The sequence below is a fragment of the Anomalospiza imberbis genome, chromosome 12, assembly GCF_031753505.1.
Source record: "Anomalospiza imberbis isolate Cuckoo-Finch-1a 21T00152 chromosome 12, ASM3175350v1, whole genome shotgun sequence".
Lineage (NCBI taxonomy): Eukaryota > Metazoa > Chordata > Aves > Passeriformes > Viduidae > Anomalospiza > Anomalospiza imberbis.
Window position 1 is genome coordinate 14,543,806 of NC_089692.1, and position 18,857 is coordinate 14,562,662.

Sequence of the window (18,857 nt, forward strand, 5' to 3'; positions counted from 1 at the left end):
AGACTCGGCTCAGGCAGGCATTAAGGGCATGCTGCCTTCCCCAGAATATCCACCTTCGCTAAATCTCCCTCTGGGATGCTGCCATTGACAGTGTTGGGCTGATCCTGGGCACAGCCAGCAGAACAACTGAGGGACCAGGACAAGCCCTGTCAGGGTGACTCCAAACACCCAGCACTGCTGACAGTGTAAGCCACTCCCAGACCTTCCCATCTAGAGACTCTTGTTTTAAATGTCCAAGTTTCTTTATTAACCTGAGTATAACAAATATAACAAGTACACAGTATAAAAATGAACACAGAACCTGACAGGTGTACAGGTACAACACAAATACATGAACTATACAACGACCAGTTCATTGAATGATAATATATTAAGCATTTCATTGCTTGGAAAAAGCAAGTTTTGATCATAAAAATTGTATTCTGTACCACTGAAATTATACAAAGTACATTCAATACTGAAAAGTGACTCAACAGAGCAGGACCAAGGCATGGCCTGGCTGCTTAGTGTTACTTGGGTCAAGACTGTACAAAATGAATCCAGACACTTTGCTGGGATGCGTCTTAAGAACTTAGCAATTAAATTAAGAAGTACAAAGTGTTTCAGGGAGGGTATTCTTCTCTTAAAAGCATGTGGAACGTGCTTTTGGCAGGACCAACGGGCTTCGGCAGCATGCAGAGGATGCAGCCTGGCACAGCTCTACGCGGGCTCCGAGTTGATGGGTGGCAGGTTTTGGTGCTTGAAGTACTGCACGACTTGCTGGGGCAGCTCTGCCAGCACAGCTTTGGCCAGGGTCTCCTTGGGGACCTGTGAGCCAAAGGGAACCAACACCAGTGTTAGGACAGCCACAGGCGACTGACTGAGCAAACATGGCTGGGCTGGCCCCAGCTCCAGATCTTGGCATTTCACTCAATACCTGCTGGAGTCTATTGATAGTCAGCATTTTATACACCAGGGATTATTATAGTCTATACTACCCTTCCCTACAGGAGAGAATTCACTGGTAAAACATCCTGGGTAAGTCAGAAAAAACAGATGTGGGTGGCAGGAGGTGAAATAGAAAGACACTGATTAATTACAAAGAAGGGTAAGATGAGCACAAGCTTCATCCTTGGCAATCAATCCCATGCTAGCAACAGCCTCTGTCCCAGAGTTGTCTGCTGGATGACTGCAATGGACTCATTCCACAGGGGGGACGTGCAGGGCCAGTGCCACCATTGCCCCTTCCTACAGGGGATCAGGGGGCATGGGGCTCCTTCTCAGGACAATTCAGCATGAAGTCCTTTGTGTGGCACATCAGGGGTGCTGGATGAGGCCTGAGTGGGAGTCACCAAAACCAGCACAGGGCTGTGGCAACGGGCGTGAGCCCAGTGCTGTCACACCCTGCTGCACGAATCCAGATCCTGCTCTGAGTCACTGGTTTTTGCTCCCACCTGTCTGACAATGACAGGGGATGGAGAAACATGGCACACTCAGGTGGAACCCACTACAGAGCTGCAGAGCACAGTCACCCCTCCCTGCCCCTGCCAGCAGTGCTGGTTTATGTGATCCATGCCAGAGCATCCCTGAGAGCAAGAGAGGCAGGTACCTCTTGCCTCTGCCTCTACCGTGGTTGTTCCACTTCCAGAGTGATTTCCAGGTCTGACAGCCCTGTGATCTCCCCCTGTGATCACCTCCCCGCTGCCCTCACTCACGTTGCGGAAATTGCGGAAGGGCACGAACTGGACGATGTCGCGCACGGCCTCCTCGCCGGTGTAGGAGTGCAGCACCCGGCTGTCCCCGTCCAGGAACTCCATGGCAGCAAAGTCAGCATTGCCCACGCCCACAATGATGATGGACATGGGCAGCTTGGACGCCTGCACCACGGCGTGTCTCGTCTCGTCCATGTCGCTGATCACCCCGTCCGTGATGATGAGGAGGATGAAGTATTGCTGCGGAGGGGAGGGCACAGAGTCAGACCCAGTGGGGTGCCAGTTCCCCCTCACACTGCAGCCAGGGCTCACACTGCGGGCTCTGAGTGGCCAGGGTGCTTCACACTGTGGAGGGGTGGCAGGTCCCCTGGGGATCTGGGGGTGAGCTTCACCATTTCCCAGGTCAGCTGGCATCATGCCCTTTAGCAGAATCCAGAAATTCAGGTGTTCCTATTCCCCCTGGTTTTCGAAAGATCTTAAACAAACAACAAACCAGCTCTCGCTCCAAAATATTTTCCTGAATTACTGATTTACTGTACTTAATGATGCAAAAAACCCAACTCCTAAACTGCACAGGATCTCTGTCAAGGCCAGGAGGAATTCAGGGCTGGGACATGAGCCCAGCTGGGAAATGCAATCTCCCTCTGCCTGAACACAGTGGGGTGTTTTTTGGGGTGCTCTCATCAACACCTCCCTGCTCTGATGGGGATCATCTCCTGTATTGCACTGCCAGGCTGTGGGGCCATCCCGTGCTCAGGGCTCGTCCGTCTCCTGCACAAAGCCATGGCTATGGGATGCAGAGGATACCAGCAAGCTGGGGGATGACAGAGCAGCAGCATTAGAAACTGCTCCCCTTCCTTGGGAAAGGGCTGGTCCTGCAGAGCTGGGGAAGGATGGACAAAGAGATGGACAGATGGTCCTGCTGGACTCAGCTCAGCAAACCTGGAGCATGTGGACCCCCCAAAATCCCATCTCCTCCGTCCCCAGGAAAAGTAACAGCTCAGTTTTGGCACTTTACAGAGCTTGTGTGTGCTGGAGAAATGATGAAAACAAGCACTTAAGAGCATTAAAGCCCTTTGTTCCTCTCCTCATTCTTTCCATTTCCTCTGAAAACCACTAGTGCAGCATCCTGGAAAAGCAAAGGAAGGAGTGCTGCCCCAAGCCTGTTTTTCTGGTCTTCCTCCAGCCCACATCCCCTGCAACCTTCCCGAAGCTTCATCTGCTCTTGATGATCTGCAGTGCTAAACTCCAAGTACTAACAAGGCTGGGTAGAGCTTAAACACAACCTGAGGACACGGGTGAGGAGATTTTCCCAAGCCAGACCCTTCCCCACTCCAGCCCCTTTTGATGCATTAACCCTGCCTGCACAGCACTGTCCAGGGCTCAGTTTTTATCTAAATATGAACTTTTGAGAGCAAAATATGGTGAAACATAAGTATGCAGAGCAGGACTGCAACATCTGAGTCTGGAGGACAGGACTAAACCTCAGGAATGACCTGCACTGGTCATAACTGGAAGCAAGACTTGGACCTCGCCCCATCTGGGAACCAGTATGGGAGGAAGAGTATAAAACCTTGAGAGGAGCAGCTGATAATGACTTTCAGCTGATTCTCCCTGTCCCTGCCTGGCCTCTCTACTGGAAACATGGAAAGGGTTATTTCCCTTTGTTCCCTTTTTTTCTGTGGAATCTGTAACAAGATCTGGGAAAAATGCTGGAAAGTATGCAGGAAAAGGGGTGGGGAGGCAGAGCTTGTCAAATGTTTTTCACAACATATTTCAGAGGTCAAAAGAAGTAAGAGCTGATGCTGGGGATCAGCCGCAAAGCCCAGGGGCTGTGTAGGGGTGATGAAGCTGGGGCCAGGAGGCACTGCTGGAGAGCATCAGTGGGAGATTCCCCAAGGAACAGCGACACTTTTGGTGGTGTCAGTAAATGACAGCAGGACAGGTGTGCTGGTGGCACCTCAGGGCTCCAGCTGCAGTACTCAGCCAGGGCAGCACCTCTGCCAAGCCACAGTCAGAGCTCCTGGTGCACAGGGACCAGGCTAGGGGGGTCCATCACACACCAACCAGCAGTACCTGGCTCCTTTCTCCTCTTTTTCTTGTTAAAATGGCTGACCTCTGCATCCACGTGGGCTCCTGGGATGATTCCCAGCCCATTTGTTAATGATATCAGCAGGACTTGGAGGGATAAGGCAGCACTGAACAGCATGAGGTAAGAAAAGAGACGGTTTGGATGCAGGAACCCTGCTAGAGAGGTGAGTTTTAATTCCCCAAAGCTTATTAATCCTTTTCCCAAGAGTCAAAAGGTGCAACATCCCTCTGTCCCTCCCCCAGCCCCAGGATGTTTTAGTCTCCCATCCCTTAAGAGCTGAGGGCTGTGTTTGTGATCTGTGTTGCTATGGAAAAACTACGAGGCTTTTTGGTTTTATTTGAAATGCTGGGGGCAAACGAGAGCGGGAGGAAGAGGAGGGCAGGTTCAGGCAGCCACTGAAGCCGTCAGCACCAGGGGTGGCTTTGATGCGCGAGCTGAAGATGGGATGGAAGAGGAGAAGACCCCGGGGGAGTGAGATCCCTCATCAATAACGCTTTGTGCTGCCAAAAAAACACCCAAGCCGAGCCAGGCTTGCCTCTGACTGCACTATTAGTGCCCATTATTTAAAATCTCCCTTGATTAAACTATTAGTGCCAGCAGAGGGGTGCAATTTGCATACGATTAGCGCCTCTGCTCAGTGCTGAGCCCGTGGGCTCTCCCTCCCCCACTGACAGTGACACGGAAAATGAAAAAAAGAGGAGCAACCTGGATCTGTGCTGAATTAAACCAAATTCGGTATTTCCTTATGCCTGGAGCTGGGAAGAGCAACAGCATTCACAGCAAGGCTGGAAAATGTCCTCGTGGGGAACAGGTTTTAAGTGTGAATCAGGGAAGCTTTTACCCCAACATCTCCTGCCATGCAACTGCTGATGCCCAAGCTGAGCTGTTTTGGCCAGCAAAAGCCAGGGGCCAGATCTGCCATCCTCCATGGGCAGCCTGCTGCCACAGGGACCCAAGGGAGCTCTATCTTGCAGACTTCAGATGCTCTTCACACCCCTAAAAGGACACCTTGGTCACCACTGGCAAGGCTGGACTCACAGACAAGGGAAAGACGTGAAACCCAGCTCAGGTTTGTGTTCCCCTGCCCAAAGCCATCAGGATTGCCATCAGATCGTGGAATCTTATGGACTTACCGATGCAGTTTCCTGTTGGGTGGCTTGAGCTGCAAAACGGGCCACGTGGTTGATGATGGGGGAGAAGTTGGTGGGTCCGTAGAAGCGGATGTGGGGCAGGCAGGCAGAGTAGGCTTGGACAATGCCCTCCACACCTTCAGGGAAGGCAGAGAAACAGGCATTACAGGGTGTCACAACTCAGGACCACAGCAAGCCCAATTAGGAATCATTAGCTCATGCTGTCATGGAGCTGAAGTCAGATCTATTCCCCCCGCTTCCTGCCCGACTCATCCCAAATTTCTGAATATCCAAGCTTTGCTCTTCAGTCACTTTGCAGTGGGTCCTCAGACCTTCTGTGGTAGGGAAGCCCTCGTTGTACCCACGGTCAATGAAGGCATTCCTTGGGATTGTGAAAAAATCTCAGAATCAACCAAGGAGGAGGAGCAAAAAGAAAAGCAACTCCTGGTCTCTGAACATAACCAAAAAACAGATAGAAGGTCCACGGTAGCCCTTACCACATAGGATCTGAGCAGTCCTTCAGCCATCACTGTGAGCAGCTATCAGCTGCTAAATGGAGCGTTAAGTTTGAATTCCCCATCTGCTCAACAGGCCTTGTGTTTCTTGCAGCCTTGCTGGGAGAGCAGACGGCTGGTAGGACACACCAGACAGCAGAGCGAAGGCGGATTTTACACAGTCTGAATCCAGTTGCATCTTACCCTGGGCCTTCCTACACACCCCCAAATTTTCTCTGCCTTCCTCTGAGTGTGCCTTTAGCACGTGCTCTGCTTCACCGTTCATGTCTGTCTCTGAACATGCCTTGAAAAATGCCCATGATCACAGAATTATGGAATGATTCAGGTTGGAAGGGACCTTAGAGATCATCTAGTGCCAACCACGCTGACATGGGTGGTGATGCCACCCACTAGATCAGGTTGCTCAGGACCCCATCCAACCTGGCCTTGAACACATCCAGGGATGAAGGTGTTAGTCAAGCAATGCAGAGGAAGGACAGAAGGCACTGAAGGCATCTAAGGAGTCCTAAAGGCCTGGTAGATGCTTACCTGAACAGAATGGATTCCTGGGATTGAAGTTAATGGCAAACTCATGGGATACCTGTGGAGAAGAAAACACCCAAATTAATTTGGAGGGCCAGTGCAGGGCAGGCAGCTCACTAACAGTTTAGCTGATGCTGCAGGGCTGGTTTAAGTGTGACACTCCTCTGGAGCAGAACCAGGTGGTGACAGAGTTATGGTCCACGTAACTGCTGGATCAGTGACACTTCCCAGCCCTCTGCTACCCAAACAGCAAAAACAAACGTGGTCAGGGCTGAGCAGCACTTGAGGATGAACCAGTTCTCCAGTGCCCCCATTAAGTGGGGGCATGCAGCCTCCTGAAATTATCACACCATACATTCTTCCACAGTTATCAAAGCAGGTCTGTCCACGTGGCTTCCTGCTGCCTGCCCAGAGGGGAAGCAGGCAGAAGGGATATTCTCAGCCAGCTGTGCCATCTCACCAATGACTACAAAAAATTACTTCATCCTGTAGCAGGTTTTAAAGAGAGAAAACTCAAACTCATCACAGGGAGTGCCAGTCCTGGCAGCATCTCCATTCCCCATCTCTCTGCACGAGGATGATGCAGCAGGAGGGAAGAAGACACAGCGTGAGCTGTGCTGAAGACCTGGTCTGGCATGTCAGGTACAATGGCAAAACAGCAGCTGATTAACTTCATCATCTGCGTCAGCATGAGGGTGAAAGGCAGCGTGGGAGAGGTGATGTGAAAGCTTGGGTGTGATGGACAGCGAGTCCCAGCACAATCTGAGCTGGCCTTCATTGCCTACGAACCCATCCTTTCACCACAGCACATCCAAGACCCTTTAGCTTTTCCACCACCTCCTTTCAAGCTTTCAGAGGGAGACGGTCTTGCAAAATGGTCTTGTGGCAAGAGCAGACAGCCCCCACACCTTGATCCCTTGCTGATACACGGGAGAGCGGTTGCTTTGAACCTGTCTCTGCCAGCAAAGAAAGCCCAGCAGCCCAGCTGCAAGAGCAGGCTCCTGACTTCCAGTATGAACCTTTCCAGTGCTGGTGCGGGTCAAGATCCTGCTTGTGGAACAGCCAGCAGATGTGTGGGGTTAGACATTCCTCACTCTGCTCCCAGCAATTGAGGCACTCTAAGAAGCAAACAGAAGAGTTGATTTGGGCCTTCAGGCCACCAGCTCAAGGACTCTGAAACAAAAAGCTCCCACCCTGTTCGTGCCAGTGTTACAAAACAAGGATATTGTCTCCCTCTCGGAAGGGTGGAGGATTGCTGAGCTTTTCAGCTAGGGAATTGCTTTGGGACACACATATTCCCAATGCTGGCAAAAACGAGTGTCCTCCAAAGCTGTCTGAAGCCAGAGTCCTCCCGAGGCTGCAAACGCACCACGCGTCTGATTCAGACTTTCCAGTTATGCTGGGCATTGTGTCGAAAGCAGCAGAAACTGTTTTTACAAGAGGCTGTGGGGTGGGAAATAGCAACCAAACAAAAGTAAAGTCAACCAAAAGTCATCCCCATACTGCAAAGTTGATGGGCTGCCTGGCTGGTGACCGGCCACAGCCTGCTCAAGTCTCTCCATGCCTGCAGAGCACCACCAGGAACACTCACAGCCACCAGGGTATAGACAAGCTGAATATATGACTGTGTTTTGTATACACCCCTTCTCACAGAAGCCTTGATTTTGGGTAATATACCCAAATTCAGTTGACTTGCAGTTGTAATGGGCTTGCTTTTTCTTTTTTTTTTTAGAGGATTTTCAAAATTCTGTCACAAGTATTTATAGACAAGGCAGGCAGAAATATTTCCATGTCTTGCTCTGCAAAAGAGGGGTTTCTCTTTCTTTTAAGAAGCAATGAAATGGTTTCAAGCTGTGTTCTTCACTGTCTACAGAGCAGAACCCCTACGTGGCAGAAGTGTTGCAAAACCTCCTCTGGAGTTTTTATGAATTTTACATATATATAAAAATATATATCTATATATACATAACTCCTAATAAAAATAAACAGGAGAGCTTCAAAATAACAAAAAACTTAAAAGAGAGGATGTCATTCCCTATTCAGCTTGTACTTTGAAAACAGTTTCTGTGGAGTCCAGCTAAATGTACATGGAGCACCTACAGGTATCCCATTCCACAGTAACTCACAGAGAGAAACTTCTGAACCAACCCAAAGGCTAAGGACAACCTCACAGAGGGTTTTCTGCCACCCCTAGAAGGAATCCCACCGTGTCATGACTTAGTTTGCCTATACATATATATATATAAGGCAAAAGGATGGAAAGCCTTGGAGGTTGCACATCAGTCAAGCCACCAGCTTCCTTTGGCTGATCCCATCTCCCAAATCCAGGTGACCGGTATGGCCCCAACATTTAGAATCCCCCTCTCCTCTGCTGCTTTGCCTTTGCTCATCCCCCAGAAACCACAACCCATCTGCTTCCGTCTCCCGTTCCCTACTAGGAAACCACTCAAGGCTCTCTACAGAGCTGTTACACGGCAAGATGTTCTTTGACATTTCCAACGCGACTTTTGTGTGCGAAACATCTTGCTCCGCCGGGCGCCTGAGAAGCGTTGGGGGAGCCATGGCAACAGGAGCACAAAGCACCATTTATACCTCTTGTATCTCTTGGCAATCTTTACTTGGGTCTCTGGGTCTCTGCTTTCTGTCCACGGTCACACAGGGCGCAGGATTTCATGAAGAGCTGCTGCTTTGGCTTTGAAATTACCCAATGAGCCTTGACAGCCAAAAAAGTCTTTAATGAGTGAGTGGAGCCAGGGATGCTTAGAGAGAACTGAGATGAAGCCCCAAGCTGGAGTGGTGCAGAGATATGCACCAGGGATGGCCACACTGATAACATGAGACAACTGATGGGTCATGGGTGACCTGTAGGCATGGCCCAAGCACCTGGGGAGGAAGAAGCTGCTCCTCACTGGCATTTATTTGGGCTTAGAAATCATTCTGGGGAAAAACAAGGTGCTTTTTCTGGTAGCTTTTACAGAGCATCTCCCGGCACACAGGAGGCTGCAGGAGGCACGTGCAGAGCCCCCAGCCCTCATCCTCAACCCAGTACTTGCCAGAAGGGCTTGCCAGAAGGGCTGTTTCCAACCCAGCAATGGCCTTCCCGTCGGCACTGACTCACACGCATGGGCAGCAGAACAGGATGCTCTCCATGACAATCCTGAGCTGCTGTGCCTTTTCCATGCCTACTGCATTTGCCATTCCCATTTTTCTCCCCAAGTAATAAATCCCTGGCAGCAGCTGGCTCTTAGACCTTGGAAGCTGCTTACCTAGATTTTCCCAACAAAAGTGATAAAGTGACAGACCAGAGACATTTGCAGGCCAAGGAGGATGAATCAGCCCCAAAGTACACATGGAGGGATCTCCTTCTGTGGCTGGCAAACAGCAAGAGCTCCCACTTGAGTCATATGAATTCTGGCTGCTGGGAGGGCAGAGAAAAGCACAAAGCCGGAGTGGTCAGGACATCCTCAGCCATGAGGGTTGGCAGTGATGAGCTTCCCAGCCCAGTTCCCAGCTGCTCATGACTTACGTGCCCCGCTGTGCTCAGCCCAGAGCACAGCTCCCCTCCCACAGAACACAAAGGGCTCGCTGAGATCCAACCCCAGCCTGAAGCTGGGAACGCCTCAAAACCAGTGAGCAGAAAGAAAATGCACATGAAGGGCGTGAGCAAAGAGCGGCCAGAATACCCAGCCAGTAATTAATGATGGTGGTGTCCCAGCACATTGTCTCAGCCATGAGAAGATGCTCCCCATCTGCCAGCCAGGCTGCAGGAACAGCCCCATTCCCTGCCCTCCAGAAGAGCAGGATGTGCAGCTCAGCCCTTGTAGGACCAGTGTCTAATCCTAACCAAAGATCAAGGTGGATTTTTGGGAAAGTTCCTCTGCTTCAGTTCTTGCAGGCTCTGCCTGTGCAACATCAAATCAGGGCTCCCCAGCTCCCAGCCCCCTTCCAGACTTAGCTGCCGTCTGACACATTCATCCAGAGGCCTTTTCCCTTCCCCAGAATTGTTCCTGCCTTCTGCCAGGAAAATGAATCAATGCCTGGCTCTGCCTATTAATGCCAAGGAGCTGCTGCTTTCATGCCAGTGCAGAATGAAGGAATGGGCTGCTTATGCCCCATCCCTGCCTTGTTGCCCACCCACACTGACACATCTCACCGGCTGAGATTCCACATCTGCCCATTCCTCCTCTCCCCAGCAGCTTTTCCCTGACCAAGCCCTGGCAGTTCTGCTCTTGCCAAGGCAATATCAGGACAAACCCATCTCAAACACTCAGGTGGCCACAGCACTTCACCTTCCAGTCTGGCGGGAGCTGGGCGCCGAATCCCAGAGCAGGAAACATCTTGTCCCTAAGGAGAAGGAGAGAAACATATGGGTGTACTGACACACACAAAGCAGGCTTGCACAGCTTCTCCCAAAACATACAGTGCTTTTAAATGGGAGGTAAACATTCGCAAGAGAGAACAGATATTCCCCCTTGAATTTGATCTTTAGAGAAAAAAGAGTCCAGCTTTGCTCTGTTTCCCATAGAGACCAGGAGCATCCTCTTGCCCAAACACATGCGTCTCTTGCAGGCATGTAACCCTGGAGATTTTAAAAAGTGAGCAATCCATTTTGGTCACAAAAGCCATCACAGTGAGAGCAACAGATTCTGTTTTCTTTTCTCTATCAATGTCTGAGATGGTATTTTTTTGATATTTTCTCCACTCCTCAGGATGTCTGAGGAATGAGACAATCTGGGGTCACAGCTCTGACAGTAAGCAACAGCAAGCTGAGGGCACCTGCCCCCAGCAGAGGATGTTCCACCTCTGCTAACGCTCCTTCCCCTCCACAGCAGCAGTGGGGGGAGAGGAGAAAGCCTGTCCCAACCCTCTCCTCCTGCATCCTGATGTTTATGGTAAATAACATCCTTAAGGTACTACTTAGCCCCGGACCAAGGCAGATGCATCCCAGAAGCCTCTTGGAAGGCAGGGAAGCATCTGCAAAACAGGTGTGGTGGCAGAAGGGCACGGTGCTTACGAGTCATAGTCCTGGATGATCTGGCCGACAGCCCAGATGGCTGACAAGTACTCGTTTGTCCCCAAGGGGTTGATGTAGTGCAAAGAGGAGGGTTCCTGGGGGTTCCCATTGGAAGCTGTGAAATCAATCCCAACCTGGAGGACAAGAGAGATGCATAAACCCATCCTCTGTTAGCAAATGCCACCAGAGACCTGGCCACCAAGCCTCCATTGTTATGAGGCCCACCCACAGTTCCCTCAAACCCCAAACCTCAAACTTTGGAAAAAGTTCAACAAAATCCATTTCTTCACCTTCCCTGCAAAAACCTGATTAAATACTACATTAGGCAAAGTCATTCACTTTTACCCCTCCAGTTTTCATCAATGAGCATCACATAAGGTGTCCCCAAGCAGCCCCAACTCCTGGAGCAAGCCACCACCACCTCCAGCTGAGGACTCTCACTGCCCATCTCCCAGGTGCACAGGAACTGAGTAGCCCCAGGGACACCAAGGCAACCGGGGCCACCTGAGTATCTGGGTCTCAAGGTCTTTGACCAAAGAATCACAACCCTGAGCAGACCTTTCTCTGCAGGCAGGAAGAGCTGCTCTTCACCAGGCTTCCCCAGGGACCAATATATGCTGAGCTCGCAGGGGACTCTGTCAGGAAGGCACTAAATTAGGCTTTCTATTTAAAGGCATTTGTAGAAATGCCTATCTCAGACCCAGATAAATCTGGCCAGAAGAGGCGAGATGCTGAGCCACCCAATTTGATACGACTGGGAAGGAAGAGTTGGGACGAGGCAAACAGGCAGCGTGACTGCTCTCGACTTGTTTGCTTAGCAAAGAGGCAAAACCCAAAATAACTCCACTGGCTAAATTGAGCTCAGGGATTTTGAGAGAGATTTTGCTCCATAACCATAATGGGAGAGAATGAATGGCAGTTTGCCTGAGAAGGGACCTTGGCCTGGCTGGGGTAAGAAGACATCACAGCCCAGGACGTGCCACCACCTTGTGCCAGGGTGGCTGGTAAAACAGCATGGCAGGACAAGGGAACACGTTTTTAAACTGAAAGAGTGTGGGTTTGGATTGGAGATAAGGGAGAAATGTTGCACGACGAGGGTGGTGAGGCCCAAGTTGTGCAGAGAAGCTGTGGCTGCCCCATCCCTGGAAGTGCTTAAGGCCAGGTTGGACGAAGCCCTGGGCAAGCTGGTCCAATGGAAGTTGTCCCTGCCCATGGCAGGAGGGTGGAACAAGATGATCTTTGAAGGTCCCTTCCAACCCAAACCATCCTATGGTTCCATGAAGACCTAACTTCTTTGTCAAACAACTGTACAGCCTCACCAAACCTGTGGTTCACCTCTGGAACACCTCTGCGTCCAGCTCTGGCCAAGCCACCGTGGCCAGAGAGCAAGAGGCAAACTGAGGCACAGGGTGGGGACTCAGTGGAGTCAGACAGGCAGGGGCCCCACTCATACAAGCAACGCCATCAAGAGCAGGACTCAGGCACTGAGTCTGAGAGGGACACAGCTGGTCTGCTTCCAAGACCAGGCACATGACTGGGCCCAAAACCCTCTTCTCTGGCTTCAGCCCTCCTCTCCTGAGCCCCTCCCTCGGTGGGGAGGATGCCAGTGGCCTTTCGAAATTGCAGGAGGTGAGTGCAGAATCCTCCTGCCAGCTCAGGTGTTTCTGCAGTGTTGCCTTTGGAAACACACCCTTTGGACCAAAGATGCCTTGGGAGGAGGAGGAGCCCTCCAATAACCAGCAGATCTTGAGATGGGGGGAAAATTTCTGCATTCAAACCTAATTCACACAAGAGCTCTGTACTACCAATAAATTCACTGATTTTCTCTTCTATTCACTCTCCAGCACCAAGACCAAAGCACACAGAGGCAGAACAGCACACAAAAAGCTCTCCCAGTCATTGCTGTTCCTATGGCAACTCTTCCTCCTCCTCCTACTCTTCCCCCATCATGTTTTCAGATAAAACAACAAAATACAAACTGATCTAACTGCGAGTGCCTGCAGCTCTCTGGATCCTGCTCCGGGAAAGTTTGCAGAAATTGAGAAACCCACTTCTGCATTGTGGTGGTTTCACTCAGGAATGTCATGTTCTTGCTTATTTACTCCTGACAAGCTGTGGTCCAACTTGAAAGAAGGTGGAAATGTCAGTAAAAATGCAGAAAACCATCTCTATAACATCCCAAAGCCTCCCATCTGGGTTCAGAATAAGGAGAGCTGCCATTAAAAAAATGAGGGTGGTTAAAGCTTGAAATATGGAGAGAAGCTGGTGATTTTGTGAAGGGTCGGGTCTTCTTGAAAATCTGGCCTTCAGTCAAAGTCAAGCCAGCTCCCTCCATGCTACTGAATGTACCTCAGCATCCCCAGAATCCCCAAATCCACATGGTTTAACAGCAAAACAGGCAGCTCCTCACTGTCATGAGAAGTCCCCCCAAGCTGGTGCCAAATCTCACACTGAACCTCACTCCCCAGTTCTGCCCATCACATAGGTGTTACTACTGCTGGGCAAAGAGAAGCAAAAGTCCTTACAGTGAACATCAGTTGGCAGCCTCCCAGGATGTAGTCCAGGAAGGAGAAATCTCTGGTTATCTGAAAGAAAAAAGCAAACAAAAGCAGGTTTCAGCAATTGTCATCGTTGTCATCATTATTCAGGCTATGCAGGCCCTTGGAAACACAAGAGAGGCAGAGGATAAGGGACGGGGGAGCTCGAGAAGACCCAAGCTCAGTCAGGGCTGAAGGAAACATCTCAGTCAAATACTCACTTTGCAGGACTTGACAATGATGATCCCAGAGTTCTTGTAATTCTTTTTCTTCTTTTGCTTTTTGGGGTTAATGCACTCTAGCTCGAGCTGTAAAACACGAGACAGACCCTGGTGTGAGAGCAGTGCTGGGCTGTGCCACGTGGCTGCAGATGCCACCAGCAGCATGTCCTGGGGGCAGCCTCCCTCCAGTGTTGAAGAGGAAGGTTTTATTCCCAGGCTATAGATTGCAAATCCAGAAGAAAAACAGGCTCAATGCCTGTCTCTGGCACTACAACCTTGTGCAGTCCTAGACAGGGCACTTTCCTGCCTGTGCCTCAGTTTCCCCAGGCACACATGGTGTTTCACACCCCTCCGTACCTTGGCCAAGATCTCCTGGCCTGCCATCCTGGTGAAGACAGCAGTGCAAAGCTCTGCTATCCAGGGGTCTTCACAACACACCTTCAGTCAGGAGGTATCTGCCAAGGATCTTGGCCAGCACTTCAGGGCAAAATGGGAACACCTTTGGCACAAAACTGGTGTTGAGTTGCACTCCTGGGGACCAGGCTGCCCCTGCTGCAGAAGCAGCCCCAGCAGCAAGTCACACCTCCCCTTCTGGCCCCCTAAACCACAGGGCACCTCCAAGTCATGGGTGCTGCTTCAGACACCCAGCAGAGCCTGTTTTTCACAAAGTGTGCCTTAGATCTCTCTAGTTCAGGTGTTTTAGCTACAGCCATAGCCTGGGTCACTCATGGTGCGGGTGGAAGGAGAAAGGAATTTGGACTTGGCTTCTTCTGAGCACAGATTGAGGGTGCAAACACCAAAGTCTGTCATCAACCCCTCCCTCATTCTTCCTCATTCTTCCCCAAAAGCATGTCAGCACTTACTGGAGAGGCATCTTGGGCTTCACACAACCTGGCCACTGAGGTCTGAAACTCCCCGATGAAGTCATGTCCCCCATCACTGTCGTAGTCGTAACACACCACCTGGGGTGGAAGGAGCACAAGCCAGCCTCAGAAACAGGAACTATCTCCTGCAAGAGCTGCTGAAGTCCCCAGCCTCTCCTGCTGGAGACCCCAAACAAGGAATTTTTTGTTGTTTTTGGGTTTGTTAATAAGCCAGCCCTGGGGGTTCAGATGTTTAACAGTCAATCCCAGAGGCTGATCCCCACAATACAAGCCAGAGGGCTCCCCACTACCTTTATCAGCTTCTCCATATCTCCATCACACAGTGACACCAAAGGCACAGTGAACGGCTTCCAGACGGGGTCCAGCGTGTATTTGATCACCTGGGGGTGGGAGCAGAGGGATGCTGTTACAAAGGGCACACCCACAGGCAGAGATCAGGACAAAGCAGGGACACATGTCCAAGAGCCACCCTGAAGCAGCTCCCAGTGGGCCAGGCCAGGCAAGCTGTCTCAGCCCTCCCCTGCCTCCATAACTGAGACACAGGAGCTTCCCCTTCTCAGGCTGCAGCACGTGTGAGTTAAACCAGGTTTGTTTTCATTGCGCTAGGTGATTTATCCGCCCCTGGGAGCAATTAAGGAAAACTGCCTGAGAGAACAGCTGTGGCACACTGGGCAGCAGGGGCACAGCAATGCCTGAGCACGGGCACAGCCACTCACTCCACAGCTCCCAGGCCAGCAGCTACTATTTATGCCCTCTGCATCCCACTGCTTGCCCCCTACTCATTGCTTACAGCCCCCCAGCACCCAAACACAGCCTGAATCCATCTGGGGTCTGACCACTGGGAAGATGGAGCAGCAAGATGCTGCAACCAGCCCTTGGAAAGCCAAAACAGCCCGGGGCACACTGAGCTCTCTCGTCTCATCTGTGTAACATCTGCTGCCTAGGCTGGAGAAATATTAATTGATGCTTTTTGACATTTCCTGAGAGAATGCAATTGCTTAGTGGAAACCTAAGCAAACTGGAGCAGGCTCCAGGCACACGATGCTGTGTACTTCAGAGGTGCCTGCAGGGCAGGCAAAGATCCCTTTTCACAAAGGTGTGGTGCTTACAAAGAGAGATTCAGAAAGTCAGGCACAGGCAGCAAATTAACCCTTCTCTGTGCAAGGCAAACACGGGGGATATCTGGTGTGAAGGACCTTGGATCTTTGCAGCTGGGACAGTCACTGCACAGAGCAGTGAGGAAGAGATCCACGGCTGCTGCTGCGGGCAAACAGCTGCATGGGACCTGGAACTGGCATCTTGTTTGACAGCGAGGCTCTCACTGAGAGAGGGGGAAACCCTGACACTGCAGGAACAGTTTCGCTGAATTTGTAAACACCTCCTCCAGGAGCCTGGGGGAGCAGGGCGACCCACACATCCCAAGATGCTGCCCACAGGCTGCCAGGTCACCAGGGTGGGTGGGGAAGGATCCAGAGTTCCAGCTGAGCATTCACATTTGTGCTTAGACAACAAGCTGCAGTGGTGCACTCATCCTGCCCTGTCACACCTGCCCTGTCTGCTGGCAGGAGAAATGCCAGCATCAGACTGAAAGCTGGCTCTATTCCTGCCCTGGAAGCTGCAAGAATGGAGAACTTTATTTCTTTATATCCAGCCTCAAAGCACAAAGACGGTCACAGCATCATAGAATGGTTTGGGCTGGAAGGGGTCTCAAAGATCATCCAGTTCCAATCCCCCGCCATGGGCAGGGACACCTTCCACTAGACCAGGTTGCTTCAAGACCCATCCAACCTGGCCTTGGACACTTCCAGGGATGGGTCACCTAACGTGGCATCCCTCTCAGGGCAGCTGGATGTATTCAGGGCTGGTAAGGTGGAGGCTGTTGGAGCATCCATTACTTGAAAGAAAACTTGTCTAGACCTTGATCCAATGAGACAGGAAATGGGCAGCAACTCAGAGGAAAAACCAGTATAGACTCTGCTCCCCACAAACCTGGCATGCTTACAGAGATGCCAGCAATGGCTGGTGCACAGTCACCTTCCCATGCCTCTTCCAGAAGGAAGGGCTGGAGGCCACTCCAAACCCCCACATCTGAGAGAAACACATCTTGTTGAGCCAAAGCCCAGCTACACACACTGAATCATGAGGGAAAAAACAAGGAAGGCCCCAGCCTTCTGCTCCCACAGAAATACAGGAGAAATACTAAGGTTGATGTGAACTAAATATGCATGGAAAGGCGTGTGGGAAAGCACCAAAAATAAACAGCAGAGCTGAGGTTATAACGATGGCCTGTACTGGTACCACAGGACACAAGGCATTACCCACATCCTGGTGCTCATGTGCATGTGGGTGTGTGAGTGAAGGAAATCCTCATGGACTTTGCACAGAAGTGGTAAAACCAAACATATGCAGAGACTTTGTAAATAAACACCACTTTCTCCTTCCACCTGAGCTCCCCCTGTGTTTGGTTACAGCAGCTTCCTGTGATGGTACAACTCCTTAACCAGGCTTTGAGGGGACAAGAAAAGGGATGGAAAAAGAAGGATGTGAGATGGGGTGAAATGGAGCTCTCTTCCTCTGCCATGGAAGCTGCTGTCAGTGCCCCCCCACCAGTGAATCCCCCTCCTCTCTCTGCCAGCTATCAGGAACTGTGTGCAAACTAAAAAGAGCCTGAAACAAGCTCTGAGGAGAAGAAAGAAAGCAGTTGAAAAGTACTTATTAGTCCATTGTTAAAGCAAAATCCAGCCTTTTTCTCCCTGCCTATGCTGTGCCTGGTATTCCTAACATCACTGGCTTTAGCAGCTTGAGAACGTGACTAGCTCAGACCAAAATACCACAGCAGGTATAAATGAGGGAGAGGAGGGTCAGTTGGCCCTGATCAGACCCACCAAGAGCCTGGTACAGCTCTCTGCCTGCTTGGCTGTGGCTCTGGCTCATGAGAGACACGAGGCCGAGTGCTCATGCACTGAAACTGGAGGTGCCGGAGCACCCAGCTTAGGTGGAGGTGTGGCAAAAGCTCATTTTAACCTTTTCCCACCTCACACCACCTCTCTTCACCATCTCCCCAGGTCACAGCTCATCCTGATGCTCCTGCAAGTGGAGGGAGAGTGGCCCAGGGTGCAGTCTAAGCCCAGATGAGACTGGAGATTATCATGGGCTTCAAGACCATCTCCCTCTCTGCATGCTAGATACAGCAGTGGGTAGCACAGGAAAGATTTCAAGACTTTGCTGGCCCCAGTGAACCTTCATCTGCTGGAGTCCAGCAGCCTCAACTGGACACCAGGAAGCGAGTTGTAAGGTTTTGAAATCCCTGGATCCCACCCTGCTCTACAGGCAACGGATAGCACCATGAAGGGCAAGAGCAGCTGATGTGAGGATGGAGGTGTCTCAGCAGCTCAGGTTGGAGTTTTGCTCACCTCTGTTCTGTGAACCAGCATCCACTTCCCATCATCACCTGGTTTATAAAACTCCAAGAAGGGGTCTGACTTCCCAAAAAGGTCCTGGAGGGAGAAGAACAGGATGGGTTACGTGGTGCTCTGCAAGCAGCAGAGGTCCAAGAGAGATGTTTCTGTGTCACTGCCAGCCCTGCAGACGCTCTCCTGTCCTCATGGGGCCAGGTCAGGCACACTGGCAAACAGGCAGCACGCACAGGCAGTGTCCTGCCCACCTCCCTGTCCTGGTTGTGTGAATCCCCTTGATTTCCCCAGCACATTTTGCAAGGCAGGTGTGTTGGCACCCCAGCGTGTGCCTGTACCCAAAAAGCTCTCTGGACACAGATGCCACAGAAAACAACCCCAGCTGGGAGGCAGCTGTGTTTGGGCTTGGAAAAACATCCAAAGCCTCAAAAGAAAAACAGAATTTTGAAGTGCATGTCTTGGGGGAGAAAGGAAGAAAATCCACCCTCCTACACACAGCAGCAAAGCATAAGCAGAGGAAGTCTTTAAGGAGTTAGCTGCCCTGGTGTTGACAGAGATCATGTAACACCCTGAGATACGCAGCCCTGAGTCAGTGTGTGCTGCCTCTGCTGCCAGCTTCTCCTCAGATAATCCCCTGACAAAGGGCTGCTGCTTTATGAGGAACATGTACACATACACACCCCCCTGCTGGGGAGCAGCACGGGGGCTGCTTCGGCACCCGCAGCCCGGCGAGCCGGAAGGCGCTGGTGGCACCGACAGGGAAACTCCAGATTTTCCAGGCAGAACTTCATTCCCATTCAGAAAAAAACAAGGAGTTGCTAACAAGAAACCAAATCCC

At 51.1% G+C, this 18,857-nt stretch overlaps 1 protein-coding gene across 4 annotated transcripts in view; it reads right to left on the bottom strand.

Annotated features, from left to right (window-relative positions):
- Positions 1-220: 220 nt before the first annotated feature.
- The window catches only part of CPNE2 (copine 2), a 43,890-nt gene continuing 25,253 nt past the window's right edge, over positions 221-18,857 (bottom strand). For all 4 annotated transcript variants that reach the window (XM_068203035.1, XM_068203032.1, XM_068203034.1 and 1 more), the window contains 11 exons: positions 18,020-18,103; positions 14,897-14,986; positions 14,586-14,684; positions 13,723-13,809; positions 13,490-13,549; positions 10,965-11,098; positions 10,240-10,294; positions 5,957-6,008; positions 4,917-5,050; positions 1,695-1,931; positions 221-807 (listed from right to left, as the gene is read on the bottom strand). In XM_068203035.1, coding sequence (XP_068059136.1) covers positions 700-807; positions 1,695-1,931; positions 4,917-5,050; positions 5,957-6,008; positions 10,240-10,294; positions 10,965-11,098; positions 13,490-13,549; positions 13,723-13,809; positions 14,586-14,684; positions 14,897-14,986; positions 18,020-18,103 — 1,140 coding nt within the window. In that variant the 3' untranslated portion in view covers positions 221-699. The remainder of the gene's footprint in view (positions 808-1,694; positions 1,932-4,916; positions 5,051-5,956; positions 6,009-10,239; positions 10,295-10,964; positions 11,099-13,489; positions 13,550-13,722; positions 13,810-14,585; positions 14,685-14,896; positions 14,987-18,019; positions 18,104-18,857) is intronic.